We start from the raw sequence: 20,136 nt of genomic DNA, 5'->3' as shown, positions 1-20,136 counted from the left end.
CATAGTCAGTACTATCAATTCGGAAAGCTGTAGGGCGAGGTGTGGCAAACTGCTAAGTGACAATCTACAGGCTTATAAATCAACAATGGTAAAAAGACAATGGTAGCTGCACCCCCTGCATTGCTGTTCAGTCAGGCACAGTTTACATGGGGGACAACGCTGCTTTGAATTCAGCAGCAGTGCAGCAGGGTTGTCTCCCCCCCCCCCATCATGGCAGGCAGATGCATTAATAATTAATTGCTGCAGCACATGTTTGTTTTTTACTTTACCAATAGCGGTCTTAAATGTAAAAAAATAAATAACCTGTAGGGAATACATAAATATGCTTACCCTTCCCTTCGGTTTCCCCCTACCACGGTGATATGCCGAGTATCCGAAAACCTGGAAAAAGATGCTGTTGCACTGTGCTGAAATGACATCTTGTGAGATTTCAGGTACTCCGCATTTCCCAGGGTCTTGATGGAAGGCTGCTGGCTTCACCCCCTGTAGTATGGAAGCCAGTGTACTATTTCGTTGAACTTATTGGGGAGGGACCCTCACGTATCAACCAAATCTTACTTATTCATTTATTACAGGTATTTTATATAGCACCAGCAAATTACACAGCGCTTTACATAGTGCACATTCACATCAGTCCCTGCCCTCAAGGAGCTTATAATCTAAGGCCCTATCTCACATGCATACCCACAGGGCTGATTTAGACATTAAAATTAGGTACCTCGGCTTATATTCGGGACGGCTTATACTCGAGTATATACGGTAATCTTCCAGAATGTCTTTAGAGTGTGGGAGGAAACCCACGCAAGCACAGGGAGAATATGCAAACTCCTTGCAGACAGTGACCTGGTCGGGGGTTTGAATCAGGGACCCCCAGTGCTGCAAGGCAGAAGCTCTAACCACTATGCCACTGTGATGCCCATTTTATTGTTTTGTGTAAAAAAAAAAACGCAACATAATATACTTTACAAAAAACGGACTCCTGATTCGAGTACCTGTTCTAGGTTAGTGACTCTGAAAGCCCATTGATCAGCATGACAGCCAAGCAACTAGCATTTTTCAGAAGAGGAGGCCAGCAACAGCCTCTTCCATATTGACACAGGAGAGGTTTCCTTTTACTGTGTCAGCAGAAGTTGAACAGAATTTTTACAAAATAAAGGTCATCTTAAAGTTCATATATTGGATGACACTTTAGTGACAGAATGCATGTTTATCACCTAAGCGGTTTACATTTAGAACTTCTGCAAAATATATATGCTGTGCGTGTGTGGGCAGCCTAAAGTAAACCTCTCCGAGACCTTGGCAATTTAAAGTGTGCATGGGATGAAAAACTGCATAATCAGAGGTTACCTGATTACAGCAAAAGCTGAAATTTGCATATACAGTAACTTCAGCTGCCTATATATATGTTGTTTTTAAACCTACCATGAGCCTGGGAAATTCAAACCAAGCTTGAGATGAAAAAGCATAAGCAAAGGTTACATGTAAAGTGAAAGTCTAATGTGAAATTGATGAGTAGGTCCACAAATAGACAGCTCTAGTCATGCATATCTTGGCCTTTTCAGTAAACGTTGTGCCTGGATCTGCCCTCTCCCGCCTCCTGAGACCTCTTGTTGGGCAGTAAGGTCGCCCATCACCTTAAAGATTATTTTCACGTTTCCAATTTGAGAAAACCCCTCTATATGTTTGTTATGTCATCCTGTTCACACACCATAGAGAACAATCATAATAATAAAAAAATAATTCTTACTTTTATGGATGTTTTGTTAAATCAGGCAAGATGGCTGATTCCTGTTTTTTCCCAGCACCTTCACAGTGATCTGTCCTAAAAAAAAAGGCTTAGGGCTGAAATCTGAGGATTGTGTTTCTCTTGTTCACTTAACATACAATGGACAAACCACCTCAGACCCCTCACAGCCTATCCTAACATTGCAAAGATATAGACTCAAGAAGAAATTTTAACCCTTAAAACCCTAACCCCAGTAAAAGCAATTTAAACTGCAAGAAACTTTTTTTTAGCTTATGTTATGTGAATGGGAACAAATATAAAATATAAAACATGTAACAAATATAAAATAGGTGTTGTCACGGTCCTTGGAATACTTTATCTCCTGGGACGTCTCTATGTCATTATACATATCAGCCCTCCCATTCAAGCTATCGGACCAATCCCTGCTGACCCTGTTTCAAGTCCTCATTTGTATGGCCAAGAGGACCTAAGTGGGGACTAGAGGGGACTTTACAATTGACCAATAGGAAGTTGGTCGGTTGGGCGGGGCGTTCAAACTGTTGTGTATAAAAGTGTGTGTGTGCATCCAATAAAGGGGATTCCTGTTTGAACTTACATGCAGCCTGCCTGGTGTTTGTTCTGAGCTATCACAAATGGATTCGAACAGCACATAGCTGTAGTTCGAATCCCGGATTATCGGACGACCGAAATATCAGACGCTGCGGTCTGAAATCTGAGGAGTGTCGGGAGAGTGGAACCGAGCGAGCAGGGGCTCGTTACAGGTGTCATCCTTGTTTGGCTGCAAAAGTGGAAATACACTTTAAAGTACTAATAATGAGGTGGGAGGGGCAGGGCAAAGAAGAGGGTTTATAGGAAAGGCGAAGGTTTGGGTGTAAGTTTAGCTGTCTATTTCTGGCTCTGTTGGCCATTTTGACTTGTGGATTACAACCTCCTATCCTTTAAATCCAAGAAAGTTGCCATTTTGGTCTCTGTTTGTTTGCATTGCAGTTGCCATGGTGCTGCACATGTGATCCGCTATAACACCAACCATTTGGGGCGTGCAAAGTTTGGTTGAGAGCTGAAATAAGCAAACTGGCAACTTTGACATTCTCACCAGAAGCATGCTTTGAAAGTAACTGTTTATTATTACAGGTATTTTATATAGTGCTGAAAATTTAGGCAGCACTTTTTTACAATCTGGAGAGTAAATCCCTGACCATACACATACCTTGTTCTTGCAGTCTTCTCTTCCCTTCTCTTCCTAAGCAGCGGGGGAGGGGCGGCGATTTGCATATGAATGAGCCGCGGTATTTACATGTGAATGGGCCGCGACGTATTGATATGCAAATTACCGCGGCCCATTCATATGTTAATATCTCGGCCGGTACCGGGACAGTGCAGGCTGCAGGAACAGCACCAGCAAGCTCCGGAAAGAGCGCAGAGTAGAGAGGGCTGGGGGAGGAGGTGTTTCTCTGGCCTCCCCCACCAGCGCCCTCTAGTGTCTACTGTGTGGTAGTGCCGGCTCTGCTCGCTACCACACAGTAGACACTGCTCTGCACAGAGTCGGCATAGCGGACCAGCCCTGGCTGCTGTGCGGGCCACATTACAAGGTCCGGCGGGCCGGATTCGGCCCGCGGGCCTTGTGTTTGCCACCCCTGATCTAAGGTCTCTATCTCACGTGCATGCATACACGGCTGATTTAGACAAAGCCAATTAATCTTCCAGAATGTCTTTAGAGTGTGGGAGGAAACCCACCCACTAGGCCCTGCCGGTCCATCACTGTCCTAAAATCATTTGTCTGTGTTGTTTTAGAAAAACTGTTGCATGACACACAAAAAAAAATTATTGGTTATTGGTATCGGTGAGTACTTGAGGAAAAGTATCAGTACTGGTACTCTTGAAAAAATGGTTTTGGTGCATCTCTAGTATTATGCATGTATTTTGAAAAATGTGGACATGTCTTTTAGATCAATCGTATAAATAAAAATGGATTGGTATGTCTTAATCATTTTGTCTTGTTGTAATATATAGTGTTGACATTAGAATCCCAACATAGAATTTTCTTGAGTGTTTTTGTACACTAAAAGATATTCTTAAATAAACCTTTGTACTGTACTAAGTAGTTTGTCTTTCCCAAAATTGTATTCGGTCTTTAGCAGTGGCGGAACAATAGCCGTAGCAACCCAGGCGGCTGCTATGGGGCCTGAAGAACAGGGGGGCCCGGCTGAAACATCCCCCTGATGCCGTGCGGGCCGTCTGGGTCGCTATGGCATCTCAGGCTGCTTGCTGTCACTGGCGGCTGTGAGGAGGAATGCTCTGCTGTTTAGATCACGGACAACCTGTCAGTGATGTGTGCAGCGGTGCGTTCCTCCTCACATCTGCTGCTGAGTCAGTGACAGCCAGCAGCTGCGGAGGAGGCGGCTGGGCCCGGCATCGGCAGTGAAGGAGGAGGCGTGGCCCAGCAATGGAGGAGGCGGGTCTTGTGATTGAGGAGGTGGGGCACAGCGACCGAGGAGGCGGGGCCCGTCAGCAACCATGGAGGAGGCAGACAGTGGATCGGGGCTGACAGGTAAGAGGGTTTGACCAGCCCACCTGAGGGTCAGAGAGTCTATGGCGGGCTCTGCAGGGTCACTCTCAGGTGGGCCGTTTAGCTTATCAGGTGGGCGTTACTAGAAATCACAGGGCCCCTTACAAAATTTTGCTATGGGACCCTGTGATTTCTAGTTACGCCCCAGGTCTTTAGGGAAGGCTCTATCTCAGGGAATGTTTGGTGGTAGTAGGGGCCCCGGGAACTCTACAAAAAGGGTGCAGCACAAGAGAAGTGCTGGGCATTTGAAGTCTATTGTTATCCTATCAGCACTTTTGTTTTCATTCAGTAATACTTTACAATGCAATTGTAGGTAGAATGCCATGCTCGTGGTCCCTTGCTAAGCAACTGATCCCAGACAACCCAATTGGCATGATTGACCCAAGGCCTGGCAAACAAACTATGCATTGGTTGTCCTTCTGCTATAGAGGTGTACAACTTTAAAAGAGAACCCCTGCTTTAAATCCTGTACATGCTCTGTGTAAAACAGAGATAGAGAGGGAAGCCAAGTTTCTAAGTATCATGACTGTAGAAACTAGGTCATGCCATCATGAGAATATGAGTTTGTAAGGGAGGGGGAGCAAAGTTCCTTTTATTATCTGCAAAATATATTGGCAATATGTGAAACAAAGGAAACCTACATATTTGTAAAGAGTTTGTAGTCATAATTTATAAATGTATTAAGGCAGCAAATCTTGGTCACATTAAGGATCTATTTAATATTGTCTCACAATTTGCTGTAGTAGCAGTTTTTGGGGGGTTTTGTAGCCATTATTGCAGCTTAACCCCTTCCTGAGCAGAGGTGTTTATTGCATAGATGCCCAGACAAAATGTAGTGCATCAGTTAATGTGCCATGGTGATCATGTGACACATTTTTGATATGTTCCATGATTGAAGAGCCCAGTCTGACTCCTGTTAGGCGCCTTTCACATGGTCCAATCAGGAGGGCATCCATGCACAGATCTCTGATCTGTTTGTTTTTCCGGACCTGGATGGAGCCAGGGGTAAATGGATGGAAAGGGATGCTTGTCTGTTTAGATCTGACCCCTGTTTGTGCAGCTAGCTGCGAAATCCAAAATCCAGTGTACCCATCGCACTCCTAACCGAATATTACGCTTAGTCAGGTGGGTGCCATAGGTAGTCCTCTATAGCTAGTGGTATTTGGCATTGCACCACTGTATAATGTATTATTGCTGGGATTTGTAGACCTATACAGCGCAATTGAGAATACCACCAGCTATATAGGAATACAACAAATCCCAGCAATACATTATACGTAAAGTATCACCTGCTCCTCCTTACTTCTTCTCCCGGCGTCCCTGTGCCGATCGTGGATGTGCGCGGGCGGTGAGCGTGAGGTGGTTAGGAGGTGTGGCGCGCAGCGTGTGTGGAGCCGTGAACAGGGCCAACCAATCGGAAGCCGATTAATCGATGATTAAAAAAGTTGACAACTTTTTCAATAATCAATTATAATCGATTATGTCGATTAGTTGTTGCAGCCCTATACACCATATATACTTCAATATTAAGGACGCAAATCCAACAAACTCAATAACCCGCTTTCGTAATACGCATGTCTTCAGTGCAAGCAGCTGTTCGGTAAAATGACAAATAGTGTGGATAGTATAACCATTTTCTCATATTTACTTTGCTGTGGTAATATAATAGTGATACCTTTGATGTCAGTGTGTGGAATACAAGTTATCTATAGGTAGGATCTGTGGGTACTTTCAAGGGTCATCAATATACAGTCCTTTGAAGTTAATATCAAAGGGGAGAGGTGACATGTGCAAAGCATCAAACGGTAAGAAGGGGCACTGGGAAATTAAATAATAAGTGTGTTATTTTCTGACTCCTATCCGACCTGAAACAGTTATGGAGATAAGAAATTCTAATTCCACTAGCTGCATGTTTGTCCTTATTGGTGAAAGTACTAAATCTAGAGACATCTATGTAACTAGCATTTCCCAAAGGACATCAGCAGTGCCATCCTGTGTGGTTATTTTTTAGTACAGCTTCCCATTAAGTTATCTGCATAACTTGCTTAGTTCAGGTTTAAAGTGACTCCTGTAGCACCAGAACAAAGCAGTCAAGACACTAAGGGTCCCCCGAGATGGTGAAGAATGAGAGGGTTGTTGCTCTGTCTGGTAACGTACAGTCCAGCCAGGAACAAAATGCATGTCTTTAAAGGAGAACTATGAGGTGAGTGATTTTCACTTATTCTCATCGTTCGAGCCGACGGGTGACAATGAAACGGTCAGACGTCGGCTCAATAGATCGTGAAAGTGAGCGAAAACATACAGTCGCTGGCTCACTTCTCGATCATCTCCCTGCAGAGAGCCGTGACTGTCAGTCTGTAACGCTTGAGGAATGGGGGCTGATGAGTTTTATAGATCACAGCCACGGATGTCTGTCAATCACAAGTATGAATAGGAATTTTTACTCAAGTGAGGCATGCAAATGTCTTCTGTAAAGAAGGATCTACTATACTTTTACCCTTTTTCTGTGGAGGGATTTTTTTTTTGTCCCTTTTGCCCCACCTCACTTTGACCTGTCTCAATATTTTCTATGATATAATGCTGCAGGAGTCAGAACTTATTATTCCTATCTCCTCAGTTAGTGTAGCCCAGCCCTCCAGCTGTGGTGCAACTACAAATCCCACTAGGCATTGCAAGACTTTGACAGCCAAAACAATGGCTGCCAGAGGCAAATATATGATGGCATTTCTAGTTTCACCACAGCTGGAGTGCCAGAGGTTGCATACCCCTGCTATCCTAAGTCAACCATAATATCAGATGTTTAGATTTATATGTTAAATTGACCATTTTGCTTATATTTGTATTAAACCTGACATCCACCAACAGCAAAGTTATATGCTCTACTGTTTATTTTCTCCATTTTTGCTTTCTCATGTCTAGATCCATGTTATAGACTTTGACGATGAGAATAATATCATCAATAAGAATGTTCTACTTCACCATGCGGGGGAAATCTGGCGGATCAGCGCTAGCCCAGCAGACAGAAACGTGCTCGCAACCTGCTACAATAGCAGTAAGTCAGCCTCATTTACATTCAAATTAAGCTACAGAATGATAAACTGCACACGTTCTGCTGCTTTGTGGAACATTTATAGAAATACCACATTTCTATTCCTGAAATCTTCAACAGGAATGGATAACTGAAAATGTATTATATTTCAAAGCTTGTTCTTCACAATGGGATATTCCAAGGCGAAAACTAAGAGCAATGGTTCGCCAACTGCAGTGGTCAGGAAGAGTTCAGTCTACCCAGTTGCTCCACCTCCTTATAAATGAGTTCTGTGGGTTAATATTAACCAATACACATAATGAAAATAACCACACAAAAGATTTTTTGTCAACTGGGAATGTTTTATTTTGTACGTATTTTCAGAAGCGCTGTGCAAGCATAGTACTGTAATTTGGAGGTGGGTTTAAAGTGACGATAAAGGCTAAAGTCTCTGATCCAATGCTGACTTCCCTCTCTTCCTGGCACTTCCTGTCCCCCGGAGTCTGTGCGAGTGCATGCTGCCTGCATTGACTTACCTTGTGCCTCTCCTCGTCTCCCGGGCGAAGATATGTACTGCGCATGCGCCAGCCCCATGATCCTTTGCGGCCACCCGAGAACCTTCAGATCTTAAGACAGGAGTGCGCGGTGGAGACACAGGTAAGTTTAAACCCTCTTAACTTTTTTTAAATGTTTTTGCATATAGCTACTGCTTGCTAGCAGTAGATATATGTAAAAATCGATGAGGGTTTAATTATCCTTTAAGTGTCCATATTATCCTCATCTGACTTGCTTGTCTGCTAAGTTATCAGGAATTAGAAGAATTATATACCCCACCTCCCCAAGCCTTCAGTGTTTTTCTTGTCATTTAACAAGGGTGGGTAAAGAGGTTTTTGACCATGGGGGGCTCTACGGGGAATTATTTCTTCAGCGGGGAAGAATTTTTGTACTTGGTGCTAGCGTCTCTGTTTTTGCGTTTCACATATGTTTTTGTCTTCTGTGCTGGATGTCGCAGTAAGTCAAATGCATGGTAGGTCCATGATTTGTGATTTCAGCTCCATTCAGCAGGAGACGTCTGTATTCTTTTACTGCTTGAGGTCACAGGGAAAGGACCGTTTTTAACAATTAGCACCAAGAAGTAATAGCATCACCTGGCAAGTGTATTCTCATTTTATACAATGCTGATAAATCTAAAAAAGATTGTACAGATACAGGTTACTGTACAATCATATTGTAGAATATGACTAGCTTTACATAGCAGACATCAGTCTTAGGCGCCTGAACACGTTTCTTACCAACTGAAAGTTTAAGATGGACATTATTACTACCGCTACCTGAAAAGGGACATATTTATGGTACCCGGGATCTCGTGGTGTACAGTAGGTCCTTGTACTAGCTACACTTTCTGTCAATATTTGGGAATCGCAGTTTCTTTGGGAGAATTTGTTTTTCATTTTAACTTTGCCATCCTTACTTTTGTCTTTATTCTGACTCCGATTTGTTGTGATAGCGATATATCCCTTGTTGAGACCTCTAAGCCTGGCCTGTATAAGCAGATACAATCACTGCGGACAATCCTTGTCAGATAGCTGAACTCACCAATACCGTGTTCGTCCACAAAGGTTGCTTTATTCTGAACGTGAAGACAACAGGATAACAGCGATGAATGGTTACAGTATTATGCGGTCAAAAGATGATGCCTTTCCTAGCGTACTGTGCAGAATACATGTGTCCTTATTACATGTGGCTGTTAGCTGTGGCCATGACACAGGAAGTACTGCACTCAGGAAGAAGGGTGGGGCCTTACATACAAAGGAAATGTGTCATATATCAGGAAAGGAATACATAAAAACAGCTGCAATATCACAAAAGGCCACTAGATGTCAGCATTTGAACTAACATATAAACGTCCATAGAAAATGCTATAGAGAAAGCAATCTATATAAAACTTCTATCTAAACAAACTTCTATGCCCCATTGGGGCGGCACAGTCTTAGTTGGCTGTTTGAGTCTTTACCAAATTCTTGTTTAATAACGTGGCACAGTTCTGGAAGCAACACATCAAGGGGAATTTATCAAAATGTGGAGCAGTTGCCCAGGGCAACCAATCCGCTTCTCTTTTCAGTTTGTTCAGTTAAGATTTGAAAATGAAAGAGAGAAGCTGATTGGTTGTCATGCACAACTGCTCCAGAATTTGCTCCAGTTTTGATAAATTCCGCTTAATATTTTGACAATTTGTCAGATTTTGCTGAAGTCTTACATACATACTCTTCAAAGCCACATTATGAAGGTCTGCTCCACATTAGTGGAAGTTGGCTGATTCCTGCATGATGAAAAGTAAAATGTAACATCTTGAAGCAAAGATTTTATTGAAATTCCTCTCGACTCTATCTGCAAATCTTGAATTGTTCAGCACCAGAAGGCAGAGGCTGTCCAAGGGAAGTCCAGGTTTCTGTCCAGAAGTGTGTTTTTATCAGAATAGCTATGTCAGTCTTTTGTTTCTTGATCGGATGCATCCCAGTCATGCGTTAACGTCACTTAAGGCTCCTGCAGGGTGTTGGAACAGAGATCATTCCTCCTTGTTGAAGGGAGTTCTGGTTCTGTCCCTTTCCAGAAATACAAAGCCCAGAACGCCAGGCATGCTGTCTGTTACTACTATGGCCCCTGCAATGTTCCCCAGAAAAGAAGGCACCTCCTCTGAAAGTACTGGTGCTTAATGCTGAAGGCACATTGCAAGCACCCTCGTATAGGTTTAGGAGTTCCGGTAAGGAGTGCCACAGGTCTTTGGACTTCAGCTTCCCTGCTCTGACACGTGGTCGTGTCTTCCTCTAGTCGAGATCGTGGTCGCAGACAGACCCGTGCACACTTGCTCTGAATCTTTTTTTGTGTGCTTTTTAGCACATATGGTATTTGATTCAGTTTGTGACCAATGCGGGTGGGCGTTTTGAAATCAGCCTGGAATGTAAACAGCCAGAGATGGCTGTTTACATACAAGCGTTTGGGCATCTATAGAGATGCCCGATCGCTTGTAATATGCATGCAGGTGTGCGCCCCCCCCCACTTCCACTGCAGCCGCTGCTGGCGATCCCGATCTCCGCTGTGCCCGGTGCGAGCCCGGGACCAGCACAGCAGCTCTGCGGCCGGAGATCAAACGGAGCTCAGTACACAAGCTCTGTTTGATCTCCTCTTCTGAATGCAGGAAGTGATGTGTATTACATCACTGCCTGCATTCAGTGTCACTCTCCGGTACAGAAACCGGAGAGAAGCTGGTGAAGCAGGTGTTTGCTTCATCAGCTACTCTGGGGGTCCCTAGGTGACATTAGGGGCCTTAGAGACCCCTGATGTCTCCATAAAGAGGACCTGACACTTAAAATTTGCTATCACAAAGGGGGCTTGTTAGTCTCCTATGTGATGGCAATAAAGCTAAGTGGAAAAAAAAAAGGTTTAAAAGAATTAGTTAAAAAAAATATTAAAAAATTAAAAGTCACATTATAAAGGTAATAAAAAAAACACAAATTTTTAAGTCCCCCGCCCCCCACATACACATGCATCGAGTGCGCCTACGTGCGGTAATGATGATTGCATCCATTACGCCGCACATGTTACATATCGTCGCGAGCGTCGCAATGAGAGCAATAATTTAGGGCCATCAATCACTGATAACACTAAAATGATGAGCGGTAAAAGCTTTTAAAGTGTCGCCTATGGCCAATTTTGGGTATGGTAGTTTTTGCGAGTTTGTGGGCGCACGCAATTTTAAAGCTTGACATGTTTGGTGTCTATTTACCCGACGTGACCCTGTCTTTTATATTTTGCCAAAAATTTGGGTAATAATAATTGTTTTATAACATAACGTAGGGAAAACAGTTTTTTTTCCCCTACATTTTCGGTACTTTTTTTCATTATCTAGTAAAAAATAAAAACACACGTGGTGATTAAATACCACCAAAAGAAAGCTCTATCTGTCCCTAAAAAATGGTATAAAATTAATTTCAGTACAGCGTTGCATGACGGAATAAATGTCAGTCAAAGTACCGCAGCGCTGAACACAGAAAAATGGCCTGACCAGGAAGGGGGTCTAAACACCCCGGTCAGCAAGTGGTTAAACTGTGTACCCCCTTTGTAAAAAAAATAAAGAGCCATGGAGCCCCCAGTATGTGCCCATGTCTGGGTATGGTCTCTTTGTTGGTTTTACTGAAGGACTTTTAATGTGTCATTACAAGTAGAAATACCCGTTCTCACAAGAGCTTGAATCACTTGTAAACAAATTTTGAGAACCAGTGGCCTAACACTCAACATTGGACTGTTTACATCATTCTGGGGCAAGTCTTTGAATCATTGAGCCTCAACCTAGCTATGGAAGGGGCCCTTCCAAATGTGACAGAGGAGAGGAGTTAACTGGGGCTTGATCCACTTTAGGGGAACATACAATACCAGGTTATCTGGTTTGTTAGCCAATCCATAAGTTCAGCTAGAGAACCAAACATTTGTATCGGTCCAAGAAGACCCCTAAACTGTGGGGTTAGTAAACGCTGTGCCAAAGGCTCATGTCCAGCTTGAATTGTCTGAAGTGTATTCACTACAACTCTGACAGTGATTTAGTACACTGTTAAAATCCATATCCAACTGTGAATCTTAGTCTCTTCTGTGCCCTGATATTATACATTAACATATTTTCCTATGACACCCCCCATAAGCAGTCTCACTTTGCTGTATTATGCGGGTGCAATTTCCAATATTTGAAAATCTGCTTTAGATGTTTAATGGTTTTGTATCTGTTTCCCTCCAATAAGGTTATACATGAGCATACATGCCTAGCCATGGAATAATGACTAGGGAAGTCTGTTACCGTAGAAAAGAAGCGAGTGGCCCCACTGAAGTGCAGGAGAAGTTTTGTGACAGATGAGGTCAATTTTACCAACAGCCTGAAAGAATATTTCACCTCAGTATTCATGAGGCAGGCTGGAATTAATATCCCACTGACTAGGATAAATTATTCAGCCGAGGAAGGTGAAATGCCAAAAGGACTGTAGATCATTCCAGAACAGAGTAGTTAGGAAATTAGAACAATGAAAACTAGACAATGCCTCAAACCAGCGGAATAGAAATGTGTCTCCTTTTTTTTTATGGATGCTCCTTGATAAATTTAGGGTTCATTCAGCCTACGCTCACTGTTTATTTAAAATTATGTTCTACCCAAAAACGTTTGCTGAGTGAGGGATCAGATATTTCTTCCAGGGCTATGATAACTAGTAAAGATCCAGCAGGGAATCAGAACTCTATGGTGCTCCACCCAGAACAAAAGGATTTGAGTCGTGGATGTGGGCGGGCGGTGAGCGTGAGGCGGGGAGGAGGTGCAGCGTGTGGAGCGTGGATGCGGGTGGGCGGGCCTGGCAGCGGCGAGCGCGAGATGGGGAGGAGGTGTGGCGCGCAGCGTGTGTGGAGCCGTGAACAGGGCCAACCAATCGGAAGCCGATTAATCGATGATTGAAAAAGTTGACAACTTTTTCAGTAATCGATTATGTCGATTTAGTTGTTGCAGCCCTAATTGGCTCACCTTTAATTAAAACCAAACTCCATCCCAAAAATAACAAAATACAAATTAATGTAGTTCATTAAAAGATAAAATAACAAAACCAGCTTTTGCTGCAATTTTTAGTTTCAATCAAGAGATTTCCAGCACGCTACTTTTTTCTGCTGCTAGATGTCTACAGTCTGATGGCTAGCACCATGCAATCCACTTCCTCTGAGCCCAGATTGTCCCGGACCCGCTCCTAGCCTGTGATTGGACGGTGAAGCTGAAACAGCGCAGTGAGGAGCTCATCTCTGTCACTCTGCTGTTACTTACTATCAGCATGCTTCTTTTTAGCACATAAACTGATTGGCTCTTTGTACTGCTTCTTTTCGCACTCCAGCCCTGCTGTACAGGGACTGCAAAAGTCTGATACCAGGTCAAATTCAGGTACTTTACATTGATTGCATTAAAAAAAAAATGAATGATGTGTTTTTAATTACAGAGTTACAATATTTTTTGTTGTTTATGGTTGCCTCAAGTTTAGATTTTACTTTTTCTACCAGTTTGAATGACCAAGGTATCATGGAGACTGGAAGTCGTGACAAATCTCTTGAGTGGTGGCGGATAGTAACAATTTATTTTTATTTTTTCAGTAGAAGTAGAGGGAGAATAGTGAAATGCACCTGTAGTAGGCTGAGTCCGAAGTTGATCTTAGGCTAAGGATAAGGCGAAGACGTGGTCAGGCAGGCAGTGTCGGCAACAGTCTGGCAGCAAGGTACAAAATCGGGATCCAGGAGAGTAGTCGGAGCAGGGTAAGGTCTTGACACGATCAGGCAGCAAGGTACAAAATCGGCAGGCAGAAGACGATTTTGTACCTTGCTGCCAGACTGAATAGTCAGTTTTTTTTAAGTTTAACATGAGCTTTCAGGCACTTGCATGCGTTTTTGATGTGTTTTTGCGTTTTTAGATGCGTTTTTGATGCGTTCCAAAACATATCCAGAGCAGGTAAAATAGGGCTTGCCGCATTTTTTTCATCCGGTCTGGATCTGGTCTGGATCCGCACGCTGCGATGTGAACTGGAGGTCAAAATACCATAGGAATACATTGGACGCAGTTTTGATCCGGTCTGCACCTGCTCTGGTCCGGATCTGCTCCGCGCTTGGTGTGAACAAGGCCTAAAGAGAGTTGCTCAGTACAAAAGACCTGCAGCAGAAATCAAGTCCTTCCAGTGGCTGAATGGCTATGTCTTTGCACTTCTGCGCCAGAGACCCGGGTTCAAACCCCGAACCGGAGCTGATCAGGTTATAATTGCTGTCTTTGTCTTCTTGCCCCATTAACACCCATTGGAGCAAGGAATTAAAGGAATTAACTATGAGGTGAGTGAAAATCACTCAACCTCATAGTTCGAGCCGACGTGTGACAGTGAAACTTACTTCTTCGCTCACTTCTCGATCATCTCCCTGCAGAGAGCGGTGACCGTTCCCCACAGGGATTCCCTCCCCGCTCCGATACTCCAGCACTGGCTGGAGAAATGAGGGAGGGAGGGGGCGGGCACTGCCTTCAGGCAGAGCCAGCTGTCACTCACATAGTTGGGTGGATCTCGACAGCATTGTCTGGATCCGTCCTGGCTGCAGTGGTCTCAGTATACAGCGAGCTGTAGCTCGCTATATACTGAGCTTTGGGTCACGGGAGGATGCTAGTATATGTCCTCCCGTGACCCTAAAAAAAAACTATGGGGAAAAACACTTACCCATAGTTCTCTTTTAAGGAGTAATCTCCCCAATGGGGACATTCAAACACTTCTTCCTATCGAAAATATGAAAAACATTTTTGTCTAGTTCGCATGAAAGATTTGACCTGTCAGTACCAATGAGGTTTGACAATGTTGGCAGCATGATTGAGCTTTGACCCGAACTGGTGGGCACCTTGAGTAAAAGATTGGCTAACAAAAATATACTAACAAAAACAGCAGTGGCAAAAATCCTACACATTAGAAAACAGACGTCTTCTTAGCCCTTGTGGCATATTTCACATATCGGTGGTAGTTTTTCTGTGTCAGGCGAGGGCCACTTTAAAAACCTTATTATGTCAAATACTCCTATAACGCTCAGCAGCCAAAGACCATGTTTGGTAAGTCTGTGAGTTGATAGGGAAGAAGGACAAATCTTGACAGGTATCAGAATTGTGAAACATTCAGAAATGTACAAGTTAAAATTTCTGAAGAGGAGATCACGACTGACATATCCACTGGAGATCTTTGAACATATTGTCAAGCCGATAGACAAAGGAGAACCCATGGACATAATTTAAGTGGATTTCTGAAAAGCATTTGATATAATGAGCAGCACAAAGAGTTCATCTACAAAGTCAATAGCTGGAATGGAGAAATTTGGCTTGAGTACAAAGACTATCTGAAGCGTAAAAGGGGTGGCAATGCACAGTAAAGGTTTTGTACATTTTTCTATACTATTTTTTTCCACTTTTATGATGCCTACCCACTGTGCAGAGGTATCTAGAGGTAACAAGCTATAGGCGCAGCTTTAAGCGATATGGATGATCTTGGTGACTGATATTTAGAAACCCTGGCTGGTCTGGGTTTTGAACCTCTTAATACGGAAATCTGAAATATTTTTTTAACCTTACCTTTCCCGGAATATATTTTAACCTACTGAGTTTCCTATGTAGCATTCTAACTGATACTTAAGGAAAGCCTTCAGTGACTAAAATATGTAGGCTACACATGCTAAATCTACCCTTACAAATGCTAGTTGCCTGGTTGGTATCTTGCTCTGAAGTCTTAAATGTACAGGGTAAAATGGAAATTGTCACTTTACCAGCTGCATGTTTTTTTGGGGTCGTGACTCAAAGACTAGAGGGCAGGGCAGGAAACTAGCATTTTCAGAGCGTAGTAATAACAACCTTGAAAGTAGATTTTGCTTTTTGGCGCATCCCTGTGAGTACAAGTGTAGCGGTCACTGGTCTATCGTCTATCACTAAACCACATTGGACGAGGCAGGAGCCAGTTAGCCATCCAACTCACTGAGTTCACGTATCATGGCGTGGTACAAAGACGGGGAGCAGAGACGAGGGCTGATCAAAGTCAAAGCTCAGAACCAGCCAGACTACGAGGTACAAGACAGGAGGCAAAGGAGTAGTACAATAACAGGCCAAGGTCCAATAGGCAGGCAGCAATCACAAGGAAGGTCAGCAGGCAATCCAGGTCAACCACAGGAGACAAAGGCCGCAGGATCACAGGGAGCAAGCTGAAGGCCACTCAGCAATTGTGCGCATGTCAGGCCCATTTATATAGGCCAGTCTATTAGTGAAGGATCACATAATATCCTGTGCATCTTCCTGAGCACGTCCCGTTGTGCGCAATTGCACACAAGCGTATGTTTCCCAATAGTTCGGAAAATGGGACTTCGAGCATGCGTGGTATTTCTCACGTGCCCAGCAACTGCATTACACACAGAGAAGCCAGTTGGCATTTCCCTGGAGTGAACAACGGGAGTCATGCTGACTAGTAGATGCAAGCTGGGGGAACTTTACCTACCTATAAATACATCCACGCACAACAAGGTAAGCCTTTCTTGTCATAAAACATAACGTAACCTGCAACATCTAGGCCTGAAGATGTTTCCTCTTAAAAACCTTTTTCTGTTTTGGATAGAGGTTTTTTTTTTGTATGGCCTGTTCCATTGAATATATTTTTCTTCACATTCTTTCCTGAAAACACAACGAGAAGTGAGCAGAAATCTATTCTATATGAGGAAAATCCTTCAGATAATTGTTACTGAAACAGGTATTCCATTGGAAGATGTCCCCCAAATTCCTGTTTGGTGACGTTTTAGATCTTCCCTCACTTTCAGTCCTAGTGACAAAGTTCACCAGAATGAATAGAGAGAGTGAATCTCTGCAGTGGGGAATAGATAGGAATAACACTCACACTGAGCGATTTTGTAGCACAATTTCAGCTCAAAAATTGCTCAAACATCAGCTCAATGTAGCTCGTCCAATGCATTTCAATGGAGCTGTTCACATCTCACAGCTCAATGTCGCCTGTAGCTTGTCGCTTGAACATGACCTATTTTTCGGCGGATTTCGTGCAATTTGGCCCAATAGACTTCAGTGGCGTACCTCGATCTCGCACGAATTTGAGCGACATTGATGCGCTACGTCGCGCTACAGAAGTTTCACTTTTGCACAGAAATATAAACAGGAATATAAGCAGGAAACAGGAAGAGGAATTGTCACATCAAGACCGCTTTTGATTGGATACAGCCCAATGTAGCAGCTACAAAGTCCATGCCAAAAGTAGCGCTACATAGCGCGACGATATGTGCACTCTAGCTCAATGTCACTCAGCTCAAATCAGCGCTGAAAAAGCTTTTTCTGATGTCGCTTAGCCCTCGTTCACACCTGAACGTTTTGTAGCGCGTTCTACGCTCGACGAACGCTCTACAAAACGCTCAAAAATATAAATCCCATTGTATTCAATGGTCTCGTTCCCACCTTGGCGTATTTCCGCCCGTCCCTAACGTGCTACAAAACGGCCCACGCCTAAAAAGGTACATGTACTACTTTGGGCCGTTTTGTTGCGAGTTTCCATTGGGATACAGCCAAGTAGCCTTCGGAAACGCTCGTCTGTCGCGCAACTTTTTTACCGCGAATCGCGGTACAAAAACGCGCGACGGTCGCGCATATGCAATACGCCTAGGTGTGAACGAGACCTTAGTGTGAATAGGGTCTGAAAACATGGGAATATAACCCTTTCTACTGTATCAAAAAGGAGAGGCTGATGTAAGGTTAGTCTTTTTATTATCGTCATACTTATTCTTAGTGGAGCCCATTTTGGTTCTATTTCCATGCTATAACCTTAAGAGCAAGACCACATTTTTCCCTGATTGTATCTGAATGCTTTGGACTATCCTTTTCAACCACTTTTACCCAGTATTTGAAACGTGGAACTCTCAGAACTATTGTCTCTGAAGTTGTCCCCTATAGTAGATGGGCACAAAGGGGATTAGCACAGAACTTTTCCATCTTTTTCAGCCAGTGCAGACAACCCCACTGTGAATCTGAAATTTTCTGTTAATGAGCACAGAATGATGAGTGTACCATAAAGGACCATGGATAGTACAATGGTGGCAATATCACAGGGAACATTGTTACCGAGGTTCTTGTTAAATAAGTGTTGGCTTTTTGAAGCACCCAATGACTTTGTCAACTGCCTTCAAGAGACAAAACCGAACGATGTGGGTTTTAAACTTCTTAATATTAAAATCTGAATTTTTTTTAAGGAAACCTTGCAATTTCTTCTTCAAATCGGGCAGTATATAATTATGTTACAGAATTAGATTCATTCTGGAGAAAAACAGTGTCAGGACTTCATTCAAAACCTGTTCACCAATTAACGGGAATCCAGATTGCCTGGATCATAGAGATGGCATCTCCTGTTGAGAAGCAGAAATTAATTGTAGTCTGAGACTTGAATATTTTAATATGACTTGGATTTCAATGCTGTCATGTGGGGTTAATACGTATAGGTTCCGTGTTTGCTCTTGTTACGGCTTGATTTAACATAACTCATTAAAGGTTCGCACACTTTAAGATTTAATCAAAGAATTACTATTCACACTCTGATGTCTGGTAATGCCTCTCAGCAATCCTCTCAAAGACATACCTAAACTCTGCATGTTACCTGAGAATCGTGTCTGTAATTTTTTTTTTCTTGCTTTGGACCCAGCTATATAGAGTATACACTATATTGCCAAAAGTATTGGGACACCCCTCCAAATCATTGGATTCAGGTGCTCCGTGAAATGTCCTTGCTACTAAATATTTCACGGTCAACTGTTAGTGATATTATAACAAAGTGGAAGCAACTGGGAACAACAGCAACTCAGCTACGAAGTGGTAGGCCATGTAAAATGACAGAGCGGGGTCAGCGCATGCTGAAGTGCACAGTGTGCAGAAGTCGCCAACTGTCTGCAGAGTCAATAGCTACAGACCTCTAAACTTCATGTGGCCTTCAGATTGGCACAACAACAGTGTGTAGAGAGCTTCATGGAATGGGTTTCCATGGCCGAGCAGCTGCATCCAAGCCTTTCATCACCAAGTGCAATGCAAAGTGTCGGATGCAGTGGTGTAAAGCAAGCCGCCACTGGACTCTAGAGAAATGGAGACGTGTTCTCTGGAGTGATTAATCACACTTCTCTGTCTGGCAATTGGATGGAGGTGTCTGGATTTGGCGGTTGCCAGGAGAACGGTACTTGCCTGACTGCATTGTGCCAAGTGTAAAGTTTGGTGGAGGGGGGATTGTGGTGTGGGGTTGTTTTTCAGGGGTTGGGCTTGGCCCCTTACTTCCAGTGAAGGGAACTCTTAAGGCATCAGCATACCAAGATATTTTGGACAATTTCATGCTCCTAACTTTGTGGGAACAGTTTGGGGATGGCCCCTTCCATGTGCACAAAGCAAGGTCCATAAAGACATGGATGAGCGAGTTTGGGGTGTAGGAACTTGACTGGCCTGCACAGAGTCCTGACCTCAACCCGAGAGAACACCTTTTGGGATGAATTAAAGCGGAGACTATGAGCCAGGCCTTCTTGTCCAACATCAGTACCTGACCTCTCAAATGTGCTTCTGGAAGTATGCGGCAAAGGGTGGGCCAACTCAATATTGAACCCTACGAGCTAAGACTGGGATGCCATTAAAGTTCATGTGCGTGTAAAGGCCGGCGTCCAAATAATTTTGGCAATATAGTGTACGTTATTATGGTATACTGGAAAAAAATTACCCTTTAGCAGTGTAGTTTGTACGTTTTTAGCGATTTTCTTTTTAACCCCTTCATGACTGAGGCCTTTTTTTCATTTTTTGTACCCATGTTATATTCCACATTTTAGGCCTGAAAATTACTTAAAACCCCCAACATTATATATTTTCTGAATGCCAAGACCCTATAGAATAAAATGGTGGTAGTTGCAAATTTTTATGTTGCGCAATATTAGCGCAACTCCTTATTAAACCCCAATATTTAGTGAAAAATTTAATTAAATGCCCCAAAACACAACAAAATACCCATTTTTTAAATGAAATATAAAAGATGAGGTTACAACGAGTAAAACGATACCCAACATGCCCAGGTTACAAATTGCGTGCATCCGTAAAACGGCGAAAAACCCCAGTACCCCTAAAAGTCCATAGAAGACGCTTTAAAAGCCCCCACAGGTCATCAATTTAGAGATACCCCAAAATACTGGTCCTAGAATTATTGCTCTCACTCC

The 20,136-nt window shown here is 43.3% G+C and overlaps 1 protein-coding gene across 1 annotated transcript in view; it reads left to right on the top strand.

The window, feature by feature from the left end:
- TSSC1 (tumor suppressing subtransferable candidate 1) overlaps positions 1-20,136 on the top strand; it is a 178,028-nt gene that overhangs the window by 43,561 nt on the left and 114,331 nt on the right. Inside the window, exon 3 of the mRNA XM_018560505.1 lies at positions 7,233-7,365. Coding sequence (XP_018416007.1) covers positions 7,233-7,365 — 133 coding nt within the window. The remainder of the gene's footprint in view (positions 1-7,232; positions 7,366-20,136) is intronic.

The sequence above is a fragment of the Nanorana parkeri genome, unplaced genomic scaffold, assembly GCF_000935625.1.
Source record: "Nanorana parkeri isolate BGI_ZX_2015 unplaced genomic scaffold, ASM93562v1 scaffold460, whole genome shotgun sequence".
Classification (NCBI taxonomy): domain Eukaryota; kingdom Metazoa; phylum Chordata; class Amphibia; order Anura; family Dicroglossidae; genus Nanorana; species Nanorana parkeri.
This window is presented reverse-complemented; position numbering and strand designations above follow the sequence as displayed.